Source organism: Alligator mississippiensis, chromosome 3, assembly GCF_030867095.1.
Source record: "Alligator mississippiensis isolate rAllMis1 chromosome 3, rAllMis1, whole genome shotgun sequence".
In the NCBI taxonomy this organism is placed as follows: Eukaryota; Metazoa; Chordata; order Crocodylia; family Alligatoridae; genus Alligator; species Alligator mississippiensis.
The window spans coordinates 281,385,656-281,410,241 of NC_081826.1; the positions used below are offsets into that span (position 1 = coordinate 281,385,656).

Below are 24,586 nucleotides of genomic sequence, written 5' to 3' on the forward strand. Positions count from 1 at the left end.
GAGAGCCTAGCCAGCACATGCTGAGTTTCCTTTGCACCTGCCAGCCAGGCAACAGCAGGAAGCAACCTGATCACCTTCCTGCCAGGCACCCAGCATGCTGTTTGAGAGGCTTACCAGGCACACAGCAGGGAGGGACCCCCACAGTGGCTGACCAGCACATGGAGGAGGGACCTCAGCCAGCATACGAGAGGGAGGGACTCTGCAATGGCTGTCCAGCACTCAGCGAGGAAGGAGGAACCCCTGGGGGCCAGCCAGGCAACATGCGTATTGCAGAGAGGGACCTGACTGCAGGGACAAGGGACCCCATGCTCAGGATGTGGTGAGGGATCCAATGCGTGGTGAAGTTCCAGGTGGCAGTCAAGAGCAGCAGCAAGGGATCCAGCACATGGCAAGGCTCACAGCAGTAGCAGCAAGAAATGAGGCGAGGCACCCGTGATTTATTTGCTGGGTCAGATTGGTAAAGCTAATGAAGCTCCAGTCAGTTTTGACATGCCAAGCAATATCACTATTGAGAAAGGCACAACGTGCATAATTATGAGAAATACAAAAAATGAAAAGTTGTGAATTACAGTGACGTTAGCAATATTGGGAGATGGGAGAAAATTGCCACCATATGTGATTTTGAAATGCAGAACTCTGCCAAAATAAAAGTTGCCACCAGGAAGAGTAGTTAAATGCCAGGAACAAGGAGGATGTCAAGTGCATTGATGATGAAAGACTAGTTAAGATATGTGGAAATGGAGACCTGGGGCACTGCTGAAGAAAAGAGGAATGTTAGTGTTAGATTAATTCAGAGGGCATTTAATGTCATATGTGAAAGCAAACATTTGGTCAATGAATTGTGATCTTGTCATACATGCTGCTGTGACATCTCGACTCCAAGTACTGGATGTTATAGTAAATAAGCCCTTTTAGGACCATTTATAGTGACAGTACTTAGACTGGCTCTTGGCAGGGAACCACACACTTACACCTGGTGGAAAGATTAAGAAGTCAACCATAGTACTGCTTTGCCAATGGATTCTGATTTCTTAGGGAAGGATATCTTCAGAATCCATTATTAAAGGCATCAAGAAGTGCTGTATATCTATTGGCATGGATGGAACTGAAGACTTTTGTGGGAAGATGAGAACACTAAAGAGTGTGAAAGTGAGGCAGCATGTAGAAGTGACCAGTCCGTAGTTGTAGGCTTTAAGAAAGGACTGGTACTTACTGACAAAACCTAATACTGATCAAGTTACGTTAATGTTTTAATTGACTTGAAGCTAGTGTTGAATTTATGACTGACTCATATTGCTGTTTTGCATAAATTTTGTCAGTAGGTCTATTTATAAAAATAATATCAAACCAAAATTTTTCTGTGTGCGGAATCTAATTATTGCTGTGTCATCTTAGATATGAGTAAATACAGTGTTGTAGATATTACTCTCAATATTTTTATTTTATTGCTAAAGGAAAATAAGTTGCAAAATACCCTTTAAGGGTAACATTTTAACTTAGTATTTTAGGTCTTTTAAAGATGTCTTGGAGAAAGGAGTCTTCTAGATTTTATTATATATACGCTGTATAGGAGCTGGGTATCAAATGTTTCAGAATCCTGAAAGCAATCTCTGCAGTGGCAATTAGCTAACAAAGTACTAATTATAAGATACGTGTGCGCGCTTTCTACTAAATGTTGATGCACAAAATGGAACAAAAGGAGCCCTAAAAAAAAAGAAAGAAAAGAAAAATGTTGCCAAAATTGCTAGGGAAAGAAATGTTACCTTGATAGTATCTTCTAAAGCTTAAAATGGGGGAGGTAGAACATTTTATAAATTATAGAACTATGAATTCACCATAAAACAGAAGTACTTAAAAGGTTCAATTAATATTTCCCTCTACAAATTATATGTAAAGGGAAAAAGTGTTAAATTATTGGTGGGATTTTTTTCTCCCTTGTAACATTAACATTAGGAGTTTCCAATGGCATTTGTTACAATGATTGCTTATTAAAGTTGCTTTTAAGTCTCTAAATTGATTCATTTTTTTTAATTAAATGATACTTATTCAGTGTTGCAGTCATCCAGATATTTAACCAAATTATCATATTTACTTGTATACAACATACAATGCTCAGTTAGCTGCTGGTAATTGGGATGAACCTTGAACAAGGAAATGCAGGGAGTGGGAGTGCCTGCTGAGTTAGCTGAAAGCCCCTGTGGCTTGAGAAAAGGGGCCAAACAGTTGGCCTTCATCAGGATTGAGCCTTTAGCTGACTTGGCAGGTGCCACTGGTTGAGTCGAACTGCCTGGCCCCTCATCTCTTTGTCAGCTGTGTAAGCAGCCAGCAGTACTTGTTGTGTCAGCTGCTGGCTGATCCTGCTGGAGCCAAACTACTGTGGCCTTCTTGAGCGGGATGGGTCCTCAGCTGACTCAGTGGGTGCTGCTGGCTTCATTCTGCCTTTCAAAAACAAAGTATGTGTCTTTATTTGGGGGGCGTGTGGCATGCAAGTAAAATATAGTGATTGTTCTGGTTCAGTAGACTATACAAAACCGTCTCACTCTGGCTGCTACTGGTGCTTATTATCCTTAATACCAAACATATTGAAGGGAAAACTCAAATCCTTTCTTCTTTCCTTTTTTTTGCATTCTTTTTAAGGACTCCTACTCATATGTCAGATCTACTGCCCCAGCTGTAGCTTATGACAGCAAGCAGTACTATCAACAACCGACAGCAACTGCAGCTGCAGTGGCTGCTGCTGCCCAGCCTCAGCCTTCCGTAGCCGAATCGTACTACCAGACAGGTGGGTGGCATGCTTGAAATTCCTTTTTGGTCAGTGCAAAACAGTGTGCTGCTTCGTAAGTTTATGAAAACACTTCTTTGAGTATCTTAGAAGATTTCATGTTTCTTCTTACCTTTCTGGATGAATTATTATAACACTTATGCATCTGACTGTGGAATTTTTTCCTACTATTTTACTTAAATTCTAGGCATTCGATAAAGACATTATCTTGGAGTTTTGAAATATTATCTTATAAAATACATCCAAAGTATTATAGAGTCATAGGAAATAAAACTGGAAAGGACCTTGAGAAGGTACCTAGTCCATCTCACTGCTCCCCAATAGGACCAAATAGAGCTAAAGCACACCCTCAAATGTTTGCCTAACATGCTCTTAAAAACCTCCAATGATGGAGCTTCCACTGACTCCCTAAGTAATGTATTTTAGTGCTTAACTATATGGTTAGATAATTTTTTCTTTAAGTCTGCCTGGAATCTGCCTTGCTGCAATTTGTGTCAGTACTTCTGTCCTCAGTGGACATGGAGAACAAATTGTTACATACTTCTCTGCAATTACCTTTTACCTTTCTGACTCAATCTTCTCTTCTTCAGATGAAATAAACAAAATTATTTCCATCTTTCCTTTGAGGTTATATTTTCTAGACCCCTGATCATTTTTTATGTTTTCCATCAGATTTTCTCCAGTTGATCCATATCTTTCTAGAAGTGTGGGGCCCAAAACCAGACAGAGCACTCTAGCTGAGGTGTTTGAAGTGAAGTAGAAGAATTATTTCAGACATCTTAAATATGACACTGCTGTTAGTACATGCCAATGTAATAATTGCTATTTTGCAATGGTATGGCATTGCAACTCATTCTGTATGTAATCCACTACAATTTCAAGATCCTTTCTGCAAAACTTCTGTCTGAATACTCATTCCCCATTTTGTATGAGTGCATTTGGTTATTTCTGCCTCAGTGCACTGTCCATATTCAGTTGCATTCTATTTATTTCGGATCATATTTCCAGTTTGTCAAGATCCTTTTGAATTCTAATCCTGTTTTCCAAAGTGCTTGCAGTCCCTCCCAGCTTGGTATCATTTGCAGTTTTAAGAAGTATGCACTCTATTCCATTAAACAAGTAATAATGAAAATACTGACCTAGTACTTGGACTTGGAACAGACCTCTACAGAGCCCCAAAGGATCTATTCTTCTTGTTTTGCAGTGAACTGTTGTAACCCATTTCTTTGAGTGCCATGTTTTTTCCCCCAGTGATTTGGGAACCTGCGTTTATCACCTTGTTATCTTCTAGGTTCTTACATTTATTTGCTCCAAAATCTTTCCAGTCTGACTTGTCCAATTTTGTCCTTCATTTTTAAAGATAAACACTATGCTTGTTCTTTTCCATTCTTCAGATACTCTATCCACCCTCCAGACATTCTCATAAATAATCACCAGCATCTCTGAAATTATTTCAGCCACTTTTTGAAGTACTCAGAAGTATATTTCTTTAGATAGAGCTGATTTGAAAACGTGTAACTTTAACTAAGTACTCTCTAACTCAGTGGTTCTCAACCAGGGTGCCATGCCACCCTGGGGTACCTCAAGATTCTTTTAAGGGGGCCTTGCAATATTGGCAAACACCTATGCATCAATCACAAGATATACCCAGAGATTTCTAGTAGGAATCCTTAGTGTCAAAACCTGTTGTGGCATTTCTGAGTTCTTTGCAACAAGAATTGCTCTGTTGTTTTTCCGTAGTTAAAAAAGAAGTGAAAGCTTAGGATTGGCATTTTCTGAGGGGTGCCTTGGGTCTAAAAAGGTTGAGAACCACTGCCCTAATCTGTTCTTTTCCTTTTCTCAGTGAGGTTTTACCTCTCTTGCTGATGCTTATTTTGTTGACTTTCTGGTCACAGTTAACATTTTTTTAGTGAATATTGAAGTATATGGACATTTTTAAAATTTGACCATGTTAGCTTTTCCTCCCAGTGAACAGTGAACTGACCTTTTATTTCATCTTTCTCTTACTACTAATACACTGTTGTAGGATGCTTTCTTGTTACTTTTTATATCATTTGCTAGTTGTCATATTTTGTGCCTTTGTCTTTCTGTTTTTTGTCTCTCTATGTCAGTGGTCCTCAACCTTTTTAGACTTGGGGCACCCCTCAGAAAATGTCAGCTCTTAGTTTTCACTCGTTTGTGGACTACAGAAAAACAGTAGAGCACTTCTCTTGCAAAGAACTCGGAAAGAGCACAACAGGTCAGAATGTTTCTACCGCTATGGATTCTTATTTGAAATCTGAGTCTATCGTATTTGCACACGTAAACCTGCTAACATTGACTAGGCAAGCTGCAGCACCTTTGAAAGGATCTCAAGGCACTCCAGGGTGTTGCAGCACTCTGGTTGAGAACCACTGCTCTATGCTCATGCTATTCTTACTCATGCTTAGTCTTTTGACCTGCGTTTTGTACAATTATGCCTTCAGTGTTTCAGGTCACTTATGAGCCCATGATTTAGCCAGGTTGGTTTCACTACATGCCATAGCTTTTCTTGACCTTGCAATAGTTTTTCCTTGCATCCTTAATGCTGCTTCTTTAAGAGACTGCCACTTTATGCCTTTTCCCATAAGCCTTGCTTCTCAGAGCACTTTACCTCTAGTTCTTGCTGGTTTATGGAAATCAGCGTTCTTGAAATCAGTTATCTTTATGCTTGCTATTCTTCCTCCTTCCCTTTCTAAGAATCATTAACTTATATCATTGTATGATCAGTATCATGCATGTTGCCTTTCATTTCACATTCTCAGCTAGATCCTCCCCTCCAGTTGCTGTTTTTCCCATCTTGTTGGACAGTTTGTACTGTTTAATTGCTTCTTCAAGAATATCTTTTTAGGTAAAGTGCCTCCTTGCCTATAAAGTCCTGATTTTTGGATGTTTCTGTTAGTTGATCAAAAGAAGCCATATCCCGTCAGTCTTTCCATTTTTATGGTCTGTAGCAGAATACTACTGTAATACCACCTTTTTCTTGTCTCTTTTCATCTGTATTCAGAGACTTTCAACAGGTCTCCTAACACTTGGGAGAGTATATACATCCTTGCTACTTCCTGTCTGCCTACTCTTCCTGAACAGATGGTACTCTTCTATCTCAGTCATGTGCATTATCACACAAAGTCTGTTATGCCAATTAAATCACAATTGTTGTTATATAATGAGACTTCTTGTTCCTCCTGTTCATTTCCTGTGCTGCTTGCATTAACATAACCATCTAAACTGTTTGGAAGACTGACCTGCTTTCCAACTTGTCCTTCTTGTACACCTATTAAGATTATGTAATGTCCTGCTGCCCTTTCCCTGCCATATTTTTTAGGTCAGATCAGTGTGCGTTTGTTGTTGGTCTACATCAATCCTGATTTAAAACTCTCCTCGGTAAGTTAGTAAGTCTGTGACCAAAGATGCCTTTAATGTAGACATAGACAGAGAGCTAACAATTGTGTTGCTGGTAAAGGATACTAGTATAAGCTATTATAACACGGCTGTTATAGCTGCATGGTTCTGTAATGATATAAGCGTAGCAAAACCACTCCAACTTGAAGACTGCTTAATCTAAGATCAAAGTTAGGGTGATGTAGCTCCCTTGGATCTCTACAGATACAGATATAATAGTCGCAGCATATCAGCTGCTATAAGCTTCAGAGCAACAGCAGCGGCCTCTTTCTGTTTTAAGTGGCTACAAATAACTACTTACATATGAATTTAAAAATTTTCAAGTATGTTGCTGAACTAAGTTCAAGTAAGCGTTAGTTGGCAGTTGCAGAAAGCAATTAGACCTGGTTTGGAACAGGATTTTGAATACAGGTTTTGTTTGGTTTCTGTTTTTTCATTAAACTGTACAAATTTTGGTGTTCAGCCATTCTGACCACTGTGGGATTTAAAAACTCTTAAAACCTGCTTTAAGACCGGTGTTGGTGTCAATGAAAAATGAAAGGCAAGTTTGAGATGGCAGAAGTTGTGTAAGAATCAATAGGATGAGCAAGTAGCTTAAGAATATCCAAGAACATGGAAAAGAGACCAGAGAATGACAGGTGTTGTTCTAAAAATAGCTTTTGTACAGTATAGAGGTACATTATTAATAGATGCCTAACCCATTATAACATATAACATTATAAACGCTCATGGTTTGAGAGCTAAAATGTAGGGTCTGTGCTTTGCCAGAGAGTAAGTGAAACTATGTCCATCCCTGCTTGAGGAAGGAGTAAAGTACAAGCGTTAGGATCATTCCCTATAATACATCTCATAGGTTTATGGGAAGTAATATTGATGGAGAACTAAAAGGAGCAAGATTAGTCATCATGGTCAGTAAACTTTTTTTTTAAATAAGATCAAGAAAAAAATCATGCATGACTGAATCTTTGCTGCTGAGATGTCATGTCTTACACAGTGTAAAAGTAGAGAAATGACTGTTCCTATAGTTAAGTTAGTATAGGAACTGAACGTGTGTTTCACAGGAAATAATATTCCGTGCTGTTAGTGGTTAGCTGGTGAGTATAGGGTTCCAAAGGTCTGCACTTGTTGGTAGTCTTCTTTGTATGAAACATGATATTCCTGGAATTAATATACTGTCTGTGGCTTGGCTTTCACTTTCAGCAGTAGCCAAAGAACATGTAAATCCGAAAAAAAATTATCTGAAAAACACCTCTGAGTTGTTCTAAATTATTGAGCTATTAATAGGAAGCAATGATGATATCTCCATCTGTTTGTCATCATTATAAAAAAACTTTTAAGGGTGAAATGAGTGACATGGGTGTATTTTGGGTTGTGTTCATCTTATTAAAACAATATTCTCCCTGGCAAGTATGGTTTATCTTAATTTGTTATGAGCTTAATTACTGATATATGATAAAGTGCCATCTTTTAACATTTTCGGCAGTTCACCTATGTCAAACTTGTAAATATGTGTACAATTCTACTTTTCAATCCTAGCTCCAAAAGCAGGATATAGCCAAGGAGCTACTCAGTATACCCAAGCACAGCAAACTCGACAAGTGACAGCCATAAAACCAGCCACCCCAAGTCCAGCTACAACTACATTCTCTATATATCCAGTATCCTCCACTGTGCAACCAGTGGCAGCTGCTGCTACTGTTGTTCCATCCTATACTCAAAGTGCTACATATAGTACAACAGCAGTTACTTATTCTGGTAAGAACTTTGTATGATATGTTGTTATAGATTTTGTAATTTGTTGTGGGGGTAGGCTTTTGCCGTTCTAAATTTTGGGTGATTAAGTTTGTACCTAATAATGTTGCAAAGCAGCAAGAAACATCCAGCCAATAAGATCATTTTATTGACACATTTCAGCATAACTTTTGTGGGAAACTGCATTTTTATGTGTTTGTGTTTTGCTGTGTACATATGAAAATTGGATTTTTCAGTGCAATTTGTATAGTTCTTGATGGTGGTCCAGGAAAGAAGGGGAGCAGAAACCAGAGCTGGGGATGGAGGAGGGGAAATGCAGAGACAAATATTCAAAGAAGTTCTGTCAGGTATCATCAGTTGTGAAGGGTAGAAAGGGAGCACTCCAGGTATATCTTCAAGATTGTGGATTGCTCCCACCTAAAGCTGCACATTGGTTGGTTAAAAAATAGAATTTTCCTCCAAACACAGCCAATTCAAGCCTTGATTCTGGGTGGGAAAAGTCCTCTTTTAGCTTTATGGCCAAGATAGTAAACAACTGGCAAACTGTAGCTGCCTTGAATTCTTTGTTTTTGTTTTCTGTTTAAAAAGGGATTATAAAAGACTTCCTTGAAACAGGAAGAACCTGATCAGAGGATTAAAATAGTTGATCCACTAGATGTAGAAGGTTTATGGGAAAAGTGGCTCCAAAGTACTGAAGTCCAGTTTTCTTGATTTGTTCAACTTAAGTGCTAAAAATCAAGGAGTATGCAGCTAAGACATGTAGAGATCTAAGCAGGCCAGCTGTTTGTTTATACCAGAGTACTTTAAATATCTACAATTCTAGGATTTAAATATCTACAAATCTAGGATTGTTAAAGCCTAATATTTTTTCCAAAAAAAAAAGTGTCCATTTCTTCCTTTCCATTTTGGAACTTGCACAGTTATTTGGTACCAGTTCATGAATCTGGGTTTGAAAGACTGATTACTCCGGGGCAGGCAATTATTTCGAGTGGAGGGCGACTTACCCAGTTTTGGCGAGCTGTTGAGGGCCGCGTGGGTAGCCCCACCCCTTAACATGTGCCCTGCCCCCTGGTCACCATTGTAGGACCAATGTTCCAATGTCTTGGGACCAATGTCCCAGGGCCAGCACCAGCGGGGCCCAGAGCAGGGCGCAGGCTGGCAGGGGTCTGTGGAGCTGGGCTGGGCTGCACCAGCAGGGAGAGGAGGGAGCGGGCCTGGATCCCTAGAGCCCCTGCCAGCCAGGACCCTGTATCCCTGCAACCCTGCTCTGGGCCCTGCTGGCGCTGGCCCTGGGACATGGTTGTGGGCCCCATGCCTCCGCACCTGCTCACTTCCAGTCCCCCCAGCCCCATGGTACAGGTTGGGGGCAGTGCACAGCCCTAGGACTGTCCTGAGCAGGCACAGGCAGCCCCATGCGGGCTGCAAGTGGCTGCAGCACTGGGCGGGCGAGGGGCCGCTTCCCCCCCACCCACCACGCTCAGCACCAGCTTGTAACCTGCGCTCACTGCCAGCCTGGGCCCCATGCAACTCCAGGCTTGCTTGTCGGGCCTGTGCCGTAGCAGCAGCAGCTGTGGGCCCCCCTGCTTGCCATGCTGGGCAGTGTTTGCCACCGCCACCTCTGGGCTGCCCAACGCACAAGCTCCAGGTGAGCAGCAGCAAACACTGTCTGGCACGCCAAGTGGTGGGGCTGCAGCTGCTGCTGCCGTGCGCAGCCCCAACGGGCGAGCCTGGAGCTGGCATGGGGCCCAGGCTGGCAGCGGGGCCGGGTTTCAAGCTGATGCTGAGTGCGGAGGGGAAAAGCAGCCCCTCCCCTGCCCCATGGCCGGTGCCCCATGCTGCAGGCACTCACACCCCACTTGGGGCAGCCTGTGCCTGCTCGGGACAGCCCCGCGTGGGCTGCAGGCGGCTGCAGCAGGGAATGCAGGCCACCGGGCGGACAAGGGGCTGCTTTTCCCCCCACTCAACTTTTTCCTGGGTTGCCTTTCCCTGGGCTTCTTCCCTGCCACCTTACCTGAGGTTCCAGTGCCAAGGCTGCCACGTGGTCCTAGGCCAAAAGCCCCTGCTAGGGCTCCTGGCTGGCGGGGCCGGGCTGTTGCAGGAGCCTGCCGGGCTTCCCCTGGGTCCTACTGTCCCTGGTTCCTGTCATTTTTGACAGGAACCAAGGACAGATCAGTATTAATTTTCTAAATTTTTTAGAGGCCCCCTGGGCCGTATTTTGCCCACCCCTGGCTTACTCCCCATGTTGTTGGTTTTTTTAATAAGATCTTTGATATGCTGCATCCGGATCCACTAAATGTGCCAGGAGCTTTAACTATTTTTAAACGGTTGTGTTGATCCCTCTAATAACGAAAGATTATAGCATACTTAAATATGTATGTCTATAAAGAAGCATGTGAGGTAAAGCATAGTGTCCCATCTGTACCAAGGATTGTTTCTGTATCGTAAGTAGTCAAGAAAAATGCTAGTTTAAGTTATGAGATGGGCCACACATCAAAGGGCATCCAAGGGATCAAGACGTTTAAATCTCAAAATACATCTTTAAGGGGAAAATTGAAATGCCATGGAGCGTCCTTGGAACTAGCATGTATGACTGTTATGCAATGTATAATTATGTAACATTTATTTTATTTTAATCTTTGAGGTACCTCTTATTCTGGCTATGAAGCTGCAGTATATTCAGCTGCATCATCCTATTATCAGCAGCAGCAGCAGCAACAGAAACAGGCAGCAGCAGCTGCTGCTGCTGCTGCTGCAACAGCCGCCTGGACAGGGACCACCTTTACTAAAAAGGCACCATTCCAAAATAAGCAATTGAAACCAAAACAGCCTCCCAAACCACCCCAGATCCACTATTGTGATGTCTGTAAGATCAGCTGTGCTGGACCACAGGTACCTATATTACATAACATTCCTCTACACAGATGTATCATTTCACATACTTGGTAGAAGGCAATATTTATGATCAGTTGTGGATATTGAAAATTGCTTAAATAGTTCTGTCAAGAGACTAATTCAGTGAAAACGTATTGGTATGAAAAAGAATGATTGTTATTTTGAAGGTAGAAAGGTGTACAGCTCATATTTATACTCTGTGTTACATTACATCCCCCAAAAATTTATATTTTGTGTTTGAATTGCTGTTCAGTTGACTCTGGAATTCCCTTCTTAAAACCATAGGCTCATAAACTTTGTAAGTTTAAGCCTGTAGGAAATTTTGCCTTGGAAAAATATACTATATTGTGATTTTCCTTCAAGAACACCTGTCTAATTTTGAAATAACTGGAAGGAAAACGATTAGTGTCTTCAGAGTAATGAACAAAACTGTTTAGACGCCTGACACACAGCTGGCTACTTTTTGTACAGGGACCACCCTTGCTTTAAAACATTTTATTTCAGGCTGAATTTGTTTATGCGGTGCCTCCTTCTGACTTGTAGAATTCTTTAGAGTGTCTAGGACTTGGATAAGCCCGAGCCTCTCCCCACAAGATACATAATGATTTCAGATTGCACAAGAAACTTGCAGATGAGCTATACCCTATTGTATTACTAACACTGAAAACCTAGCGGTCTGTCAATTACTTTGCATTAACCAATACTTAATACCTGGGCTGTCTCTTGTCAGCTGTGAAATTCTGTATGTGCTAAAGAGAAGACCTTCATAGTCCCTGTAAGCATTGTGCATTTCTCAGTGCATGTCACACACAGGAAGCCACTGTTGTGGGTAGAAAACCATTTTCCCTAGCAAAATTTAAGTGTCACCAGTCATTATGCCTTATTTATACACTATTGCATATTTTACAGTTTTTTGTCATTGTGAGACTGAGCATCATAGAGGTAACTTTCAGAGGGTGAATTTGTTTACATTTTAACTACATTTTAACAGACTTATAAAGAGCACTTGGAAGGCCAGAAACACAAAAAGAAAGAAGCAGCCTTAAAAGCATCTCAAAACACCAGCAACAGCAGCACATCTGCTCGTGGAACACAGAATCAGTTGCGCTGTGAGCTCTGTGATGTGTCTTGTACAGGAGCAGATGCATATGCTGCCCACATTCGTGGAGCCAAGCATCAGAAAGTAAGTGCTTTCTTAAGTTCTTCGGTAGCTGGATATTGATTTTTTTTTTTTAATTCCTTTCTTGAAATAGATGGAGAAAGTGGAGAAAGTATGCAAAACAAATTATATAGTTCAAGTGACAGAACCAATGTTTAAAAGTCATGTTACAGCTCATGGTTAAAAGCATGTGGATGGAGAAAAGAAATAAAGGAGGGCAGCTGGTATTGGAAACAAGATGAAAAAGGCACAGAAGCAGGAATAGGAAAATGTGAGATAAGATTTAGTAAAAGCATAGTACAAAGATTAGCTGGAGAATGCTGCAGGATGCTTGTTGCTCCTGGCAAGACTGCCAAAAATGATCTAAAGCAGGGATAGGCAACGTTTTTTGATCGGCGTGCCGAAAAAAACCACAGCATCTACCTGGGAAGGCGCTGGAGTGCTGGCATGCCAGACAAACAAAGTGGGGGGGGGGCGGGAGGTACATGGCAGGATGCACCATATATTAAATAATCATAAATGTTGCCTTTGTTGTTGTGTGTTCCTTGGGAAGGAACAAGATTTGGGTCCCTTGTTGTACAGCTCCCTCCACCCCACTGCTTCCCTACCCGCATGTTGCAGAGAGAGAGAGAGAGAGGGGGGAAAAAAAAAGAGAGAAATGAGAGAGGAGAGAGAGAGAAGAAGAAAGAGGGAAGGAGAGCAGAGAGAGAACCAAACACACACACACACACGAACAAACCCAGAACAGACATGTGCACACACACATCCAGAACCAGACACATGTGCACACACAGAACCAGATGCATGGGCGCACAGAGCTGGACTGCTGGGCCACTGGACAGAGTCCGACCCAGCAATGCCCTGGGCCCACCGGAGGCCCTGTGCTTCTCCAGGGAGCCAGCTCCTGGGCTGCAGTGTAGCCAGCCGAGGCCCTGCCCATCAGCCCAACCACCTACTCCACACAGCTAAGGCCCTAAGCTGGCAGGACCATTCAAGATACCTAAACTGTTATCCCCAGAGAGTCTGGGAGAGCACACGATGGCACATCCCCACCACAGTCCCTCCACCCTGGTGCCAAGGCAGCGGGTGTAGGAGGGCATCAAGGAGAGTCAGGCCAGTGCAGCAGGGGAGGGGAAAGCTGGGCTGGAGCCAGGGGAGTCTGTCCTTGCACCCTGAAGGGAGTGAGGCAGTAAGCCGAAGCCTCCTCATGGACTTCTGTGGCATGACACCCCTGCTCCCTCCTCCCCCCAGACCCTGGCACCAGGGAGCAAATCCCACCCTCACTCTAAGCTGCAATGCACAGAGGTGTGGGGGACTTGCCCATGGCCATGCAGGATGGCAGTGCCAGAGCTGGAGCCACTGGTCAGGGGTCCCATTAGGAGACTGAAACAGCCCCAGGCTGCATCGTCCCATGAGCAGCAACCATGTGGCTCTGCCCAGCGTCTCTGAGAGCTCGGGTCCGGAGGAGGGAAGCTGTTCCTTCCAAAGACTATGCCCAGAGACCAGATCACCTCGTATCCAGCTCCCATCACTCCCCGGTTCTTTGGAGAGGCTAGATCTGGATCTCCGGAGTACCCAAGCTGCTCAAAACCTTAAAACCATGCCCCTGCCCCAGCCTCATGGCTGACAGCCCAGAGGCCTTGGGACTGGAACCAACCAAATAAGCTCAGAAATAAGGTTCCTGGGCTCTGGGCAGCTGCAGCCGGGAGGCTGCAGACAGTTGCGCCAGGCTCTGGAGCCCAGTCATCAGCTCTGTACCGGCATGTGCATGTGCCTCAGAGCAGATGGTGGAGGAGGGGCCTGAGGCAGCACAACCCCAGTCTCTCCCCCACTCCCATCACAGAGCTGATGACTGGGCTCCGGAGCCCTGCACAGCTGTTTGTAGCCAGCCCAGGCTCTGGGCAGCTCTAGAGGGCAGGTTGCAAACAGCTGCGCCAGGCTCTGTGGCTGGCAGCAGCTACCCAGATCTGGTGCTGGTCATGGCATGCCAAGCAAAATGGCCTTGCATGCCATTGCCAATCCCTGATCTAAGGTAAGCTTTTTCACTTACGGGAAAACATCTCAGAGAGATGCTTTCTCCCTGACTTCTACAAAGCACCCTGCACATTTTTGAGCACTAGAAAAATAGTATTGAAATGGTTCTTTTTGCAGTATTTGGATTTCACATGTACTGCCAGGCAGTGCTCAGAGGGGCAAGATTCATGCCAGTGACTTATATGTAATAATAATACTCAGCTCTTATGTAATATTATTTCATCCATACCTCTCAAAGTCAGTCAGTAATTTTGTGCCTATTTTTCAGCTTTGGTAACTGAGGTACAAGGCAGTGATATGAAATGCCAAGATCACCAGCTAAAAGTAGATTACTCCACTGTTTTTATATCCTCCCCCATTTTTGGTTCCTTGATAGTATCCTTCACTGTTTAGGACTATGCATGTTCTTCTGGAGATTGTCAGTATTTATAAGCGATATTAATTATCTGTCAGAAAACTGAAATATATCTGTATCTTATAGGTATCCTGTAAAGGACACTATTACATTTTTTTAAACAGATTGCCTTTGCCCTTTTTCAGCACTTCATAATATATAACAAAGGCTTGAAATACCTTGTTTTGTTTTGTTTTGTTTTTTACATTAGATACTATTAGAAATGTCAACTGGATCTCTTCCTGGTTTTGTTCAAGATTAAGGTTTTTGATGTGTATAGATTATCAAATTTTAATCTCCGAATGAAGAGACAGGTTGTTGGGACTTCAGTAAAGACATTCTTTCTCCAAAATGTTAATCTGTTATTGAAGTTAAAGCAGTTTAATAGTCTCTCCAACCAGCAGGTTAACAAAAATAATTGTTCCATCTCAAGTTGCTTGATTGTCCAGGTTCTTGGCTCAGTAGGATGTCTATTTTGTCAAGCTGTGAAGTGTTTCTTGGGATAGAGGATATCTGTGTTTCTTTGCATAGATAATAATTGGGATGATTTCTGATTTTTCCCCCCACTTACAGATCATCTTTTTTAAAAAATCAGTAAATAGGCAAACAAAGCAGTTACCATTTATTCATAAGAAGCCTATTATTTGGACAAACCAGGCAGTTATCGTTTTTTCATAAAGAGCCTTTCATTAAATTCTCCCTGTTTTTTCTTCCTTTAGGTGGTTAAGTTGCACACAAAACTGGGCAAACCCATTCCTTCAACTGAACCAAATGTTGTCACCCAGGCTACTTCTTCAGCATCCACATCTGCTTCCAAACCAGCTGCCTCTGCTTCAAATATTGCAACTAGCAGCAACACTGTGAACTCCTCCGTTGCATCTTCAGCAGTGAAAATTCTTACTCCCACGACAAACACACCACTTAACACAGTATCCAACAACAAAACATCTACAGTTGCTGCTAATATTGCTGTAAAGAAAATATCTACACCGAAAATAAACTTTGTTGGCAAGTACAGAAGTCAGTCTTTATTTTGAAACCTAACCTATTATATGAATTTTAAATCTGTGTCTGTCTGGTTTTTAAGGACTCAAGGCTAAAAATGCTCAAATATGTGTTTGAACTTCATGCATAGGAGCAACATTGGTTTTGAAGACTACTAGTAGTGGGAAGCATTAAGCATATATACGAGCATTTGCAGCACTGAGGGCTAAATGATCTGTGTAATGCACATATTAGACGTTCTGGACCACTTTATTTTGCTCTATGCAGTAAAAATTATTTTTATAATCCCACAGTGGGCTAATTATGACAACACAATGTGGATTATCTGTATTTTTTTTTTCTAGTCCTCAGTCTTGCTTCCTGGCAAAGCACTGAGCTGGTCTCAACAGTACAAAACTGCAGAGTCTATTCTTCTGAGAGAGAAAAGTTGAATTGACAGGAGTTAAATATCTATGTTATTACACTGAAAAACATCACTGGTTATAGCTAAAAAATTCACTATATTACATGTTATGGTTACTAGTATTTACAAAGTGTTTCAGTCATTTTTTAAGTAATTATAAAATTACGTATTTGTAATTGTATCATCATTTTAACAGTTTAAAACAATTAACAATTTGTTTTAAACTTCTTTTGATTGTTAGGTGGTAATAAACTACAAACAACAAACAAACTGGATGAAATGAAAGCCGCTGAAAATGTTAAGACCACTCCTGTTGCTACAGTACAGACACAAGAAGTTAAACCAGATGCAACATCTGAACCAGTAACACCCACAACTCTTGCTGCTTTACAGAGTGATGTTCAGCCTGTGGGCCATGACTATGTGGAAGAGGTATTAATTTGAAAATGTATATTATTTTTCCAGTACGTATTTAATAATAAGTAAAGTTGTGGTCCTGCAAAGACTTGCACATGCTAAGAGTGAAAATTCACTGGTTAAGAGTGATCACTTTGAAATGAAGGGAACTACTTGTAGTAGATAACATGAAGTGCGTGCATAAAGTTTGGGTCTTATTTGGACTTTTCACTGTTTTTGGTTTGGTTTTTTATAAAGAATCAATTAACGGTTGTTTTTTAAGACTAAACTTTAGAGGCAAAATCTTTGCATTCTTCTGTTGGTTCAGTACATGGCACAGTGGAGCCCACACGGGAGTTTTTTTTATTTATTACATGCTAAATGTGTTAGCATATTTTTAGTAGGCCTGAATTCATATTTGTGTTGAGTTGGGCTATTCAGTTCTGTTTTAAAAAAGCAAAGAGCTAATGCCACTTTATTTGCAAGGTGCGGAATGATGAAGGAAAAGTGATCCGCTTCCACTGCAAACTTTGTGAATGCAGTTTTAATGATCCTAATGCCAAGGAGATGCATCTAAAAGGAAGGCGGCACAGACTTCAGTATAAAGTTAGTACTGATACTGCATATTGCTTTAAACTTTACTGGATACTACTTTCCATACCTTGTTCAGATCATAGAATGTTTCAAGGCAAGTCTAGAGGGTAGGTTTGGAGATGTTAATCTAGCGCAGTGTAGTCTAGGTCCTTCAGCATTTGCTACAAATTAGAGGTAGTATAGCATTAGCATCAGACTCGCATTTAATATAACATTTTTCCTGAAGTTAATTATGGAAAGATATTGTGATGTCACAATATTTTAAATTAATTCTGAGCATTCTCTAGTCTTACATCGCATGTAATTTTATTTAAGTATCTTAAATTCTAAACTACTAGTGTTTGACATGCTAGCAAAATATAGAGTAAATTTCCTGTGACGAGTGAAATGAAGAATAAAGCTAACATTGCTTTATATCTATGACACAGAAAAAAGTAAATCCAGATTTGCAAGTAGAAGTAAAACCTAGTATCAGAGCAAGAAAAATTCAAGAAGAGAAGATGAGAAAGCAAATGCAAAAAGAAGAATATTGGAGAAGACGAGAAGAGGAAGAGCGCTGGAGGATGGAAATGAGGTACGTCTAGTGTGAGAATTCAGACAAGCCTTGCAATTATGATTGATTTTCTGGCATGGAGTCTGTCCTCCCTTAATTATCTTCTATTGGTTGTTCACAGTGAGGAGTCCATGCTCTTTTGTCTTTAGTTATGTTACAGTACAGCTCTTGGCATTTTGCATTCAATTCATCTGGGGAAGTTAGGTCTCTAAAATAATTTTTTTTAGAGTAAGGATGCTTTAAACAACCATCCTTTTTACCTAATATTTGGAGCTCTCCAGTACTAGACCATGAGCTAGGGAATAATATTAATTAAATAATTTTTAGAGCAATCAAACTTTTATAGTTCAGTGTCATAGTATGCTCTTTATTCATTTGATTCAGACGCTATGAAGAGGACATGTATTGGAGGAGGATGGAAGAGGAGCAACATCATTGGGATGACCGTCGCAGAATACCTGATGGGGGATATCCTCATGGTCCTCCTGGACCTCTAGGCCTACTGGGAGTTAGACCAGGAATGCCACCTCAGCCCCAGGGACCAGCTGTGAGTTGTTTTTTTTACTTGAAATCTAAGAGGCTGAAGTCTTGGTGTTATACCTATTATCTACTGTATTTACTTGAATCTAAAACAACTTCAAATTTACAACGCCTTTCCCTCCCCCCATGACTGGATTCTAGACATGGAAAATCATACATTATAACAACACATTTATGATTTTCCATGTCTAGATCATAATTATTGGGGGGTTGTCTTCAAATTTTTCTAATGAAGGGCTTGAAAAGAAAGCAGTACACAATATGCTAAACTATCTGCTTCATTACAGCTCCTCTATGTATGTAAGGTCTGCCTGTGTAAATCCAATTAGAGTATTGATGGTCAACAGCTGTATGTATGAAATGTGCATGTTGAGCAGCCTCAGGTATAATTCCATGACAGGGCCAGAGTGTGGTGGGAGAATCTGTTTTGAATATAAGATGACAGTGAACAGATGGCTTTAAAATAAATTTATTACAGTACCTTTACCTGGATTTCAGAAATATGCTTTTTCTCCATGTAGCCTCTACGCCGCCCAGATTCATCTGATGACCGTTATGTAATGACCAAACATGCAGCTATTTATCCAACTGAGGAAGAACTTCAGGCAGTTCAAAAAATAGTTTCCATTACAGAGCGTGCTCTGAAACTTGTGTCTGACAGCATGACTGACCATGAAAAAAGTAAGAACAAAGAAGGAGATGATAAAAAAGATGGCAGCAAAGACAGGTACATTTTTTTTTTTTTAATCTGGTAATTTATTTCCTGTTGAAATCTTGAGCTGAGAGAAATCATCCTGTGCATTTTCCCTACATCTTCTTTAATTGCTCTTTTGATTCTGTTATTTCTAGGTTCTGGTATGCAGACATGTAGAGTGCTCTTTTACTTTTACTCCTTTTTTGTCATCTTAGTTTATTACAATCATGAATAATGTTTTTAATGCCACTTTTTTTTCTTTACTTCTCCACAGAGCCTTGAAAGGAGTTTTACGAGTAGGAGTTTTAGCTAAAGGCTTGCTTCTCCGTGGAGACCGGAACGTTAACCTGGTTTTGCTGTGTGCTGAGAAACCTTCAAAGACATTACTCAGTCGTATTGCAGAAAGTCTTCCCAAGCAACTTGCAGTAAGTACAGTTTAGAATTTGGATTTGGATTATTATGAAGGTGCCATAAATGCAAGATGTGTGGTGCTAACAGCTCTAAATTTGATATCAGGGCATAGAACGTTGGTTGTGCTTCCAAGAACTTGTATCTTGTTCATAATTTTAATTATGTTTACCCATGTAGTGTTCAGAAGTGAGATCCAGTTCATGAGCATGGAGCTGTTTGCTTATATAGTGTCCCTTTCCTTTAAATCAGGGACAGGCAATTTATTTCGGGTGGAGGACCACTTACTGAGTTTTGGCAAGCCAATGAGGGCCATGACAGGTAGCCTGGGGCAGATAAATATTAATTTTTTAAATTTTTAGGGGCCCTGCGGGCCAGATAGAATGGCCCGGTGGGCCATATGTGGCCCATGGGCCACATTTTGCCCACCCCTGCTTTAAATATAGGGGCAGAAGGTGGTAGAAGATTACATTTTTGTCCAAATAGCAGCTTTTACTTCCAGAGACACTAATAGGTTCATGTGGTACCAGTCACAGGAGGCAGATTTTAAATAACGTTCTTGGGGACAAGTCATTCCGATTACTTGGAAACAACTCTGTTTCTCTTCTGTTACTCTTTTGTTGTCACATTAGCTGGCTGTTGGAACAATGTGGGCAAAGGGGTCAACGGCGAGGAAGAAAATTAGCCTAGCAATTCGTATTGTACTTGGAGTGATGGCATAAGAACCACTACATAAACTTTATGCCATCCAAAGTCAACTACAGTCCAGAGGAATCCTCAACTTAAAATGCTGAATCTGGCCCCTTATCTTAACATAGTTTGTGTGTGAATATCCTCTCTGATGTTCTGAAGTGTACCCACTGCATGTTTTCATTAATGAGTGAAATTATGCTAAAGACCATATCTTTTTAAAAACCCTAATTCAGTAGAGTGACATTTTCAGGTAACAGCACAACTGTCAAGCAGACATCACTGTAGTAGTCCAGCTTCTTGATCTTTCAGAAGGATGTTCAAGTTGGCTTCCCTATTTCTCTTTGATGTATACCAGTAGAAATGAAATATCTTAACAAATGCTACCTGTTTTTCATTATTTAGGTGATAAGTCCTGAGAAGTATGACATAAAGTGTGCAGTTCCAGAAGCAGCTATAATATTGAATTCATGTGTGGAACCCAAAATGCAAGTTACTATCACATTGACATCTCCAATCATTCGTGAGGAAAACATGAGGGATGGAGGTTGGAAAGTTGTTTAAGATGCTACCTCTATATTATCTGTTTTATAAATTTATCTTTTCTGCTTAAGATGGCGTTAAGGTCCTCGAAGGCAACATGCTGGCACATACATGTATTTGATGGAAACCCTGCTCTTTCAACAACCAGATTTAGCAGAGAATACTTGCTAAAAATAAATGCTAATATGCTGCATTTATTTAGTTAAATTATTGTTTTTTCTAACCTATGTCCAACCTCAGCTTTCTGGAAAAGATCCCAAATTGTCTTTTTATTTTCTGTCTCTGAAATCATTAAGCTATTTGAAAAATTAAAGGTTTTATAGCAAGTGGCTACAAGCAGACTTGCCAGACAGGACTTACCCTTTAAAGGTTGTATAAAAATATTTATATTCTGGATTTAAAGTGAGTCAGTCTTGCCCACCACTTGTGTCTGTAAAATTACATTGATGCAGATCTTGCACTTGTGAAATGATTTAGATGCTCAAAGTCTTTCTGGTTTTGTTTGGAAGAGGATGTGAATTTTTCCAGCTCGCTGAGGTTGCTCTTTGGTTTGGCATGCTTTTAAGAATATTTGTGTTCCTGGTATTACAATCAGTATTTTACCCAAATGGGTAAGCCCATAGTACAGTACTAAGAAGTGGCTTGGTCGTTGAGTTGAAATGGAAGTTGGAACTTGTAAACCAGTTTACGTTCGTGAAATATGCAATCCTCCTGGTGCCAGCAGTGTTGCTTTAGGGTCTGTTCTGTAACACTTTTCAAAGCTCCAAAAGCTTTTAAGCCAACAAGCATGATTCATGTCTGCAGTATGTTGGTTCTGTTGTTTTATGGGTCAGATAAAATTAACTTTGTTTCCTTTCATCCTGTGTTTTCATAGATGAAAAGAGCTCATAACAACCAAGGTTCTGGTGTTTGAATATGAAGTTACCATTAGGCAATTTAAGGCTATATTAACTTATATTCATGATGCAAGTTGGGGGGAGGCGTATGTGTATATGTATACGTTTGCATGTGTATATGCGTATATATATAGAGAGAAGGAAGGCACAGAATTTTCTTTCCCATCTCAGCATTTGTATTTGTCCTTTAAAATATTTGAGGTGGTTTATTGCATTAGATGTTCTATATTTGTGATGAGTGCATTATGATTGAGCTTTGTTGTCAGAGCCAATCTATCCACCAGAAAATGAAGCTTGAAGATATTCTCTGGACTGGATTGTATTTTTAGCAGTGCTCTGTACATGATTGCTCAGCTGTGTGTATCACTAACTTTGTACAAATTAGTATATCAAACCCAAACTATTTCTGTTTACTTCTGGAATAGAATCGGATGTAGCTTTTCACTTGAATGGTTGACAAGGGGAAACCTTCAACATAATCTTTTTGATTATAGATATTAATTAGACTAATTTTAACATTTTTCCTATATCCTTCAATGTGCTATACAAAATTACATGATCAGTCCATACCACTGTGCTGAACTTAAGTGAAATTTGTTTTGGGCCTTCAGAAATTTATACAAAGGCAAAAATAAAACAAATGGCAGGTGTTTTCAATAAATTCCTTGATAAGTTATGCCTCCTAAAGGAAACAAATCTGTATTTTTGTCTGACCCAAACTTGAGTTAGAATGATCATTCTGAGTTTAGGGATACAAAATTGAACAAAAATTAAATTGCTTATACTTCAAGACACTGAGCAGTGTAAAATGGATGTGCCGAAACACTCTCTTGTGAAACAAGAATAAAATACAGAGGATTTCATTGCAAATTATTGCAGTAAACAAGGGCTGATGAAGAATGCTGCTAACTTGCTGCAGAACAACAGGATGTGTGTGTATTCTCTTACTGCAGTTGCTAATGCTCTGTGTCTTACAATGGTTGAAAGTCTTTAGCTGGCTTTGGGGGAGCAAGTTCAGGTAATAAGGAAGGCTTTGCTGGAAGAAACAGTTTGAGTAAAGATAAGCCTGTGACTTGCATGTGAATAGAATCATGGTTAATATGTAATAATTCCATTACATGACAAAAGCATAAAAAAGAAAAAGAAAACTGTTAATCGCATAGTAATTGTTCCCTACAGTATTGTGCGTTTGACAGTTACGCAGTTTCCTGGAATTGACATCAAATCCGACATGGTTAAATGCTCTAACCATTGCTGTGTGGAGTCTTTCCTTCAGCAAGCAAAGTATATATGTGTGTATGTGTGTGTGTCTTTTTTATCCTTAGCTTATCAGCCCCGGTCCAAAGCCTTCTAGCAGGCCTTCTAGCAGAGGGAGTTGATTCCTGTCAGGGGTTGCTGCCAAGACATCGGAAGGATTTTTGACCAAGGTTTTCTAAAGCTCAGTGTCACACCTGCCATGTTACACAAAGGAGGGGTTTTGGTTGCATAGTCCTAGCATTTACTGTTACTTTGTGTTTTTCTTTTTGTCTTTGTCTCTCTTCAGAATTAAGCGGTGTTCACACTAGTTTTGAAATAGTTGACTGGGTAATGTTTTTCACATGTTGAAACTTACTGAAATTGATATACCTGTTAACTTTTAATGAAGAAATAGTGTGGACACAGCATGTCTCTAATTGAAGATTAACCCCTTATTATTTAGGCTATTCATAGAATGCAGTTATTTAGGTTAAGAATTTGCACTTGTGTTTTTTTTTTAAATTAATTTAGCCTCTGTCTTAGGTTTTTAGAGCAGTAAGGTTAGGAGTCTTAATTTTAGTACTGTAGTATTTAAGGGGTTAATCCACTTGAAACGTAAAACAGGTGCAAAAATCCACATGAAATTTTGCAAGTTTCCTAATATTTTTTTCAGTCAAAATTTATTCTCAGTTGCAATAGGTGCCTTGGCATCTCCTGAATTTCACAATAGCTTTAAGTTCTAAGGTTATTCATGCAGTCTCCTTTATTAATGGTGCATGGCATGTTTCAGATCTGTTCCCAGTATAAAGCAAGATTTCTCCTGTGCATTCAAATGTAAATGTCTCCTAAGAAAAATGTTTTCCAAATTTTAAGTGTTTTTGCTAGAAACTCACTTACTGGAGTTTCAAAGTATGTAGTAAATTATTATTCTGAAAGATTGCACAGTGACACCTATTTGCACACACCAGTGTTAGGAATGGAAATTATTGACTGACACACAAAGACCACTTAGCCCATCAAACCCATGGCTTTTTTTTTTAATTTTCCAGTTTTACTTCCTTGCTTTGCCATTTTCCCCGCTTATGGGTTCTTCTCTAACCATATCCCTGTCTCTTATTTCAAGTCTTCCTTTTTCGCATTGATTACCTTACTTGACAACTCTTTACTGTTGATTTCTTATTGTTTGAGTAAAGTAGTTTTACTTTTTGATGTCTTTGCTCTGTGAACCTCTTGTTAATGGTGAATTTTTCCTCATTTTGCTTTATAATAATTCTTCAGAATTTTGAAGATCTCTGAGGTATCTGAATTTTTCCCAACAATTCTTGCTCTTCTTTGTTTTTTGTTTCTCCTTGTGCAGAGCAACAAAATATTTCCCATTAAAAGTTACTAAATCTGTACACAGTATTCTAGATATAATATTGCAGAGTTCCAGTAGCCTTTGTGATTTATTTGTGCTTTAACTGTTAGTGCATCCTAATATTCTGTTGCCTTTTTACCTACATTCATATGTTGGTAACTAGCATCAAAGTTTTCTCTGCAGTGTTCCCAAATCATTTTTATTGTTGGTATGCCTCATAAGTCTCTTTATATACTATTTTTTGTTTGGTTCTTTGCTTTATTTATGTTGAGTCTTACTAAACAAAACTACATTTTGTTATGCACTCCATTTCTGAATAAGTCAAATTTGAATTTTTCTTCATCACGTATACTTCTATTTTTTAATACTGGCATATTTTCACAAAGGCCTTTTTCCATTAGACTATGATGACAATGATGACACATATAGTCTAAAAATAATTATTATTTTAGGTCAGTTACTTTCAGAAGCTACCATAAATGATTACCTTCAGAAACTACTGAAACCAGACAGAAGCTACCATAAAGTAATTTGGAATTTTCAGTCTTATTAGAAGAGGTCCTTTTTGGACTATAAATAGCAGTGTGTCAAATCCCTTTTTCTTTTTTTCCTTTTTTTTCTTCCTTTTTTTGAACATTTAAATGTATAAGGCCCATTATATTTTTGTTAACTCTCAAATATTTTTGCTATTGTTTCTGCTACTTCTTACTTCCTTCTTTCTCCTTTTTAGGCTTAATAAATACAATGCTTTTTCTTAGCCCAATTTTATTTAGAAAATGTATACCATGGGTATGTGAGCTATAGTATTAGAGGAATATTTAGTAAAAAGTAATGAGAC

General features: G+C 40.0%; 2 protein-coding genes across 4 annotated transcripts in view; one reads left to right on the plus strand and one right to left on the minus strand.

Moving 5' to 3' along the window:
* The window catches only part of SUB1 (SUB1 regulator of transcription), a 180,141-nt gene that overhangs the window by 78,595 nt on the left and 76,960 nt on the right, over positions 1–24,586 (minus strand). The window lies entirely within an intron of this gene.
* ZFR (zinc finger RNA binding protein) overlaps positions 1–24,586 on the plus strand; it is a 67,677-nt gene that overhangs the window by 32,086 nt on the left and 11,005 nt on the right. The window contains exons 1-13 of one of the 3 annotated variants that reach the window (XM_059725242.1): positions 2,693–2,782; positions 4,894–5,021; positions 7,739–7,957; positions 10,596–10,843; positions 11,838–12,029; positions 15,153–15,453; positions 16,083–16,273; positions 16,724–16,843; positions 17,260–17,405; positions 17,769–17,931; positions 18,446–18,651; positions 18,893–19,043; positions 20,122–20,263. In XM_059725242.1, the coding sequence (XP_059581225.1) occupies positions 4,934–5,021; positions 7,739–7,957; positions 10,596–10,843; positions 11,838–12,029; positions 15,153–15,453; positions 16,083–16,273; positions 16,724–16,843; positions 17,260–17,405; positions 17,769–17,931; positions 18,446–18,651; positions 18,893–19,043; positions 20,122–20,263 (2,167 nt within the window). In that variant the 5' untranslated portion in view covers positions 2,693–2,782; positions 4,894–4,933. Of the gene's footprint in view, positions 1–2,637; positions 2,783–4,893; positions 5,022–7,738; positions 7,958–10,595; positions 10,844–11,837; positions 12,030–15,152; positions 15,454–16,082; positions 16,274–16,723; positions 16,844–17,259; positions 17,406–17,768; positions 17,932–18,445; positions 18,652–18,892; positions 19,044–20,121; positions 20,264–24,586 lie in introns of those variants that run through there. The other 2 variants (XM_006267760.4, XM_006267761.4) reach the window with 2 other exon arrangements.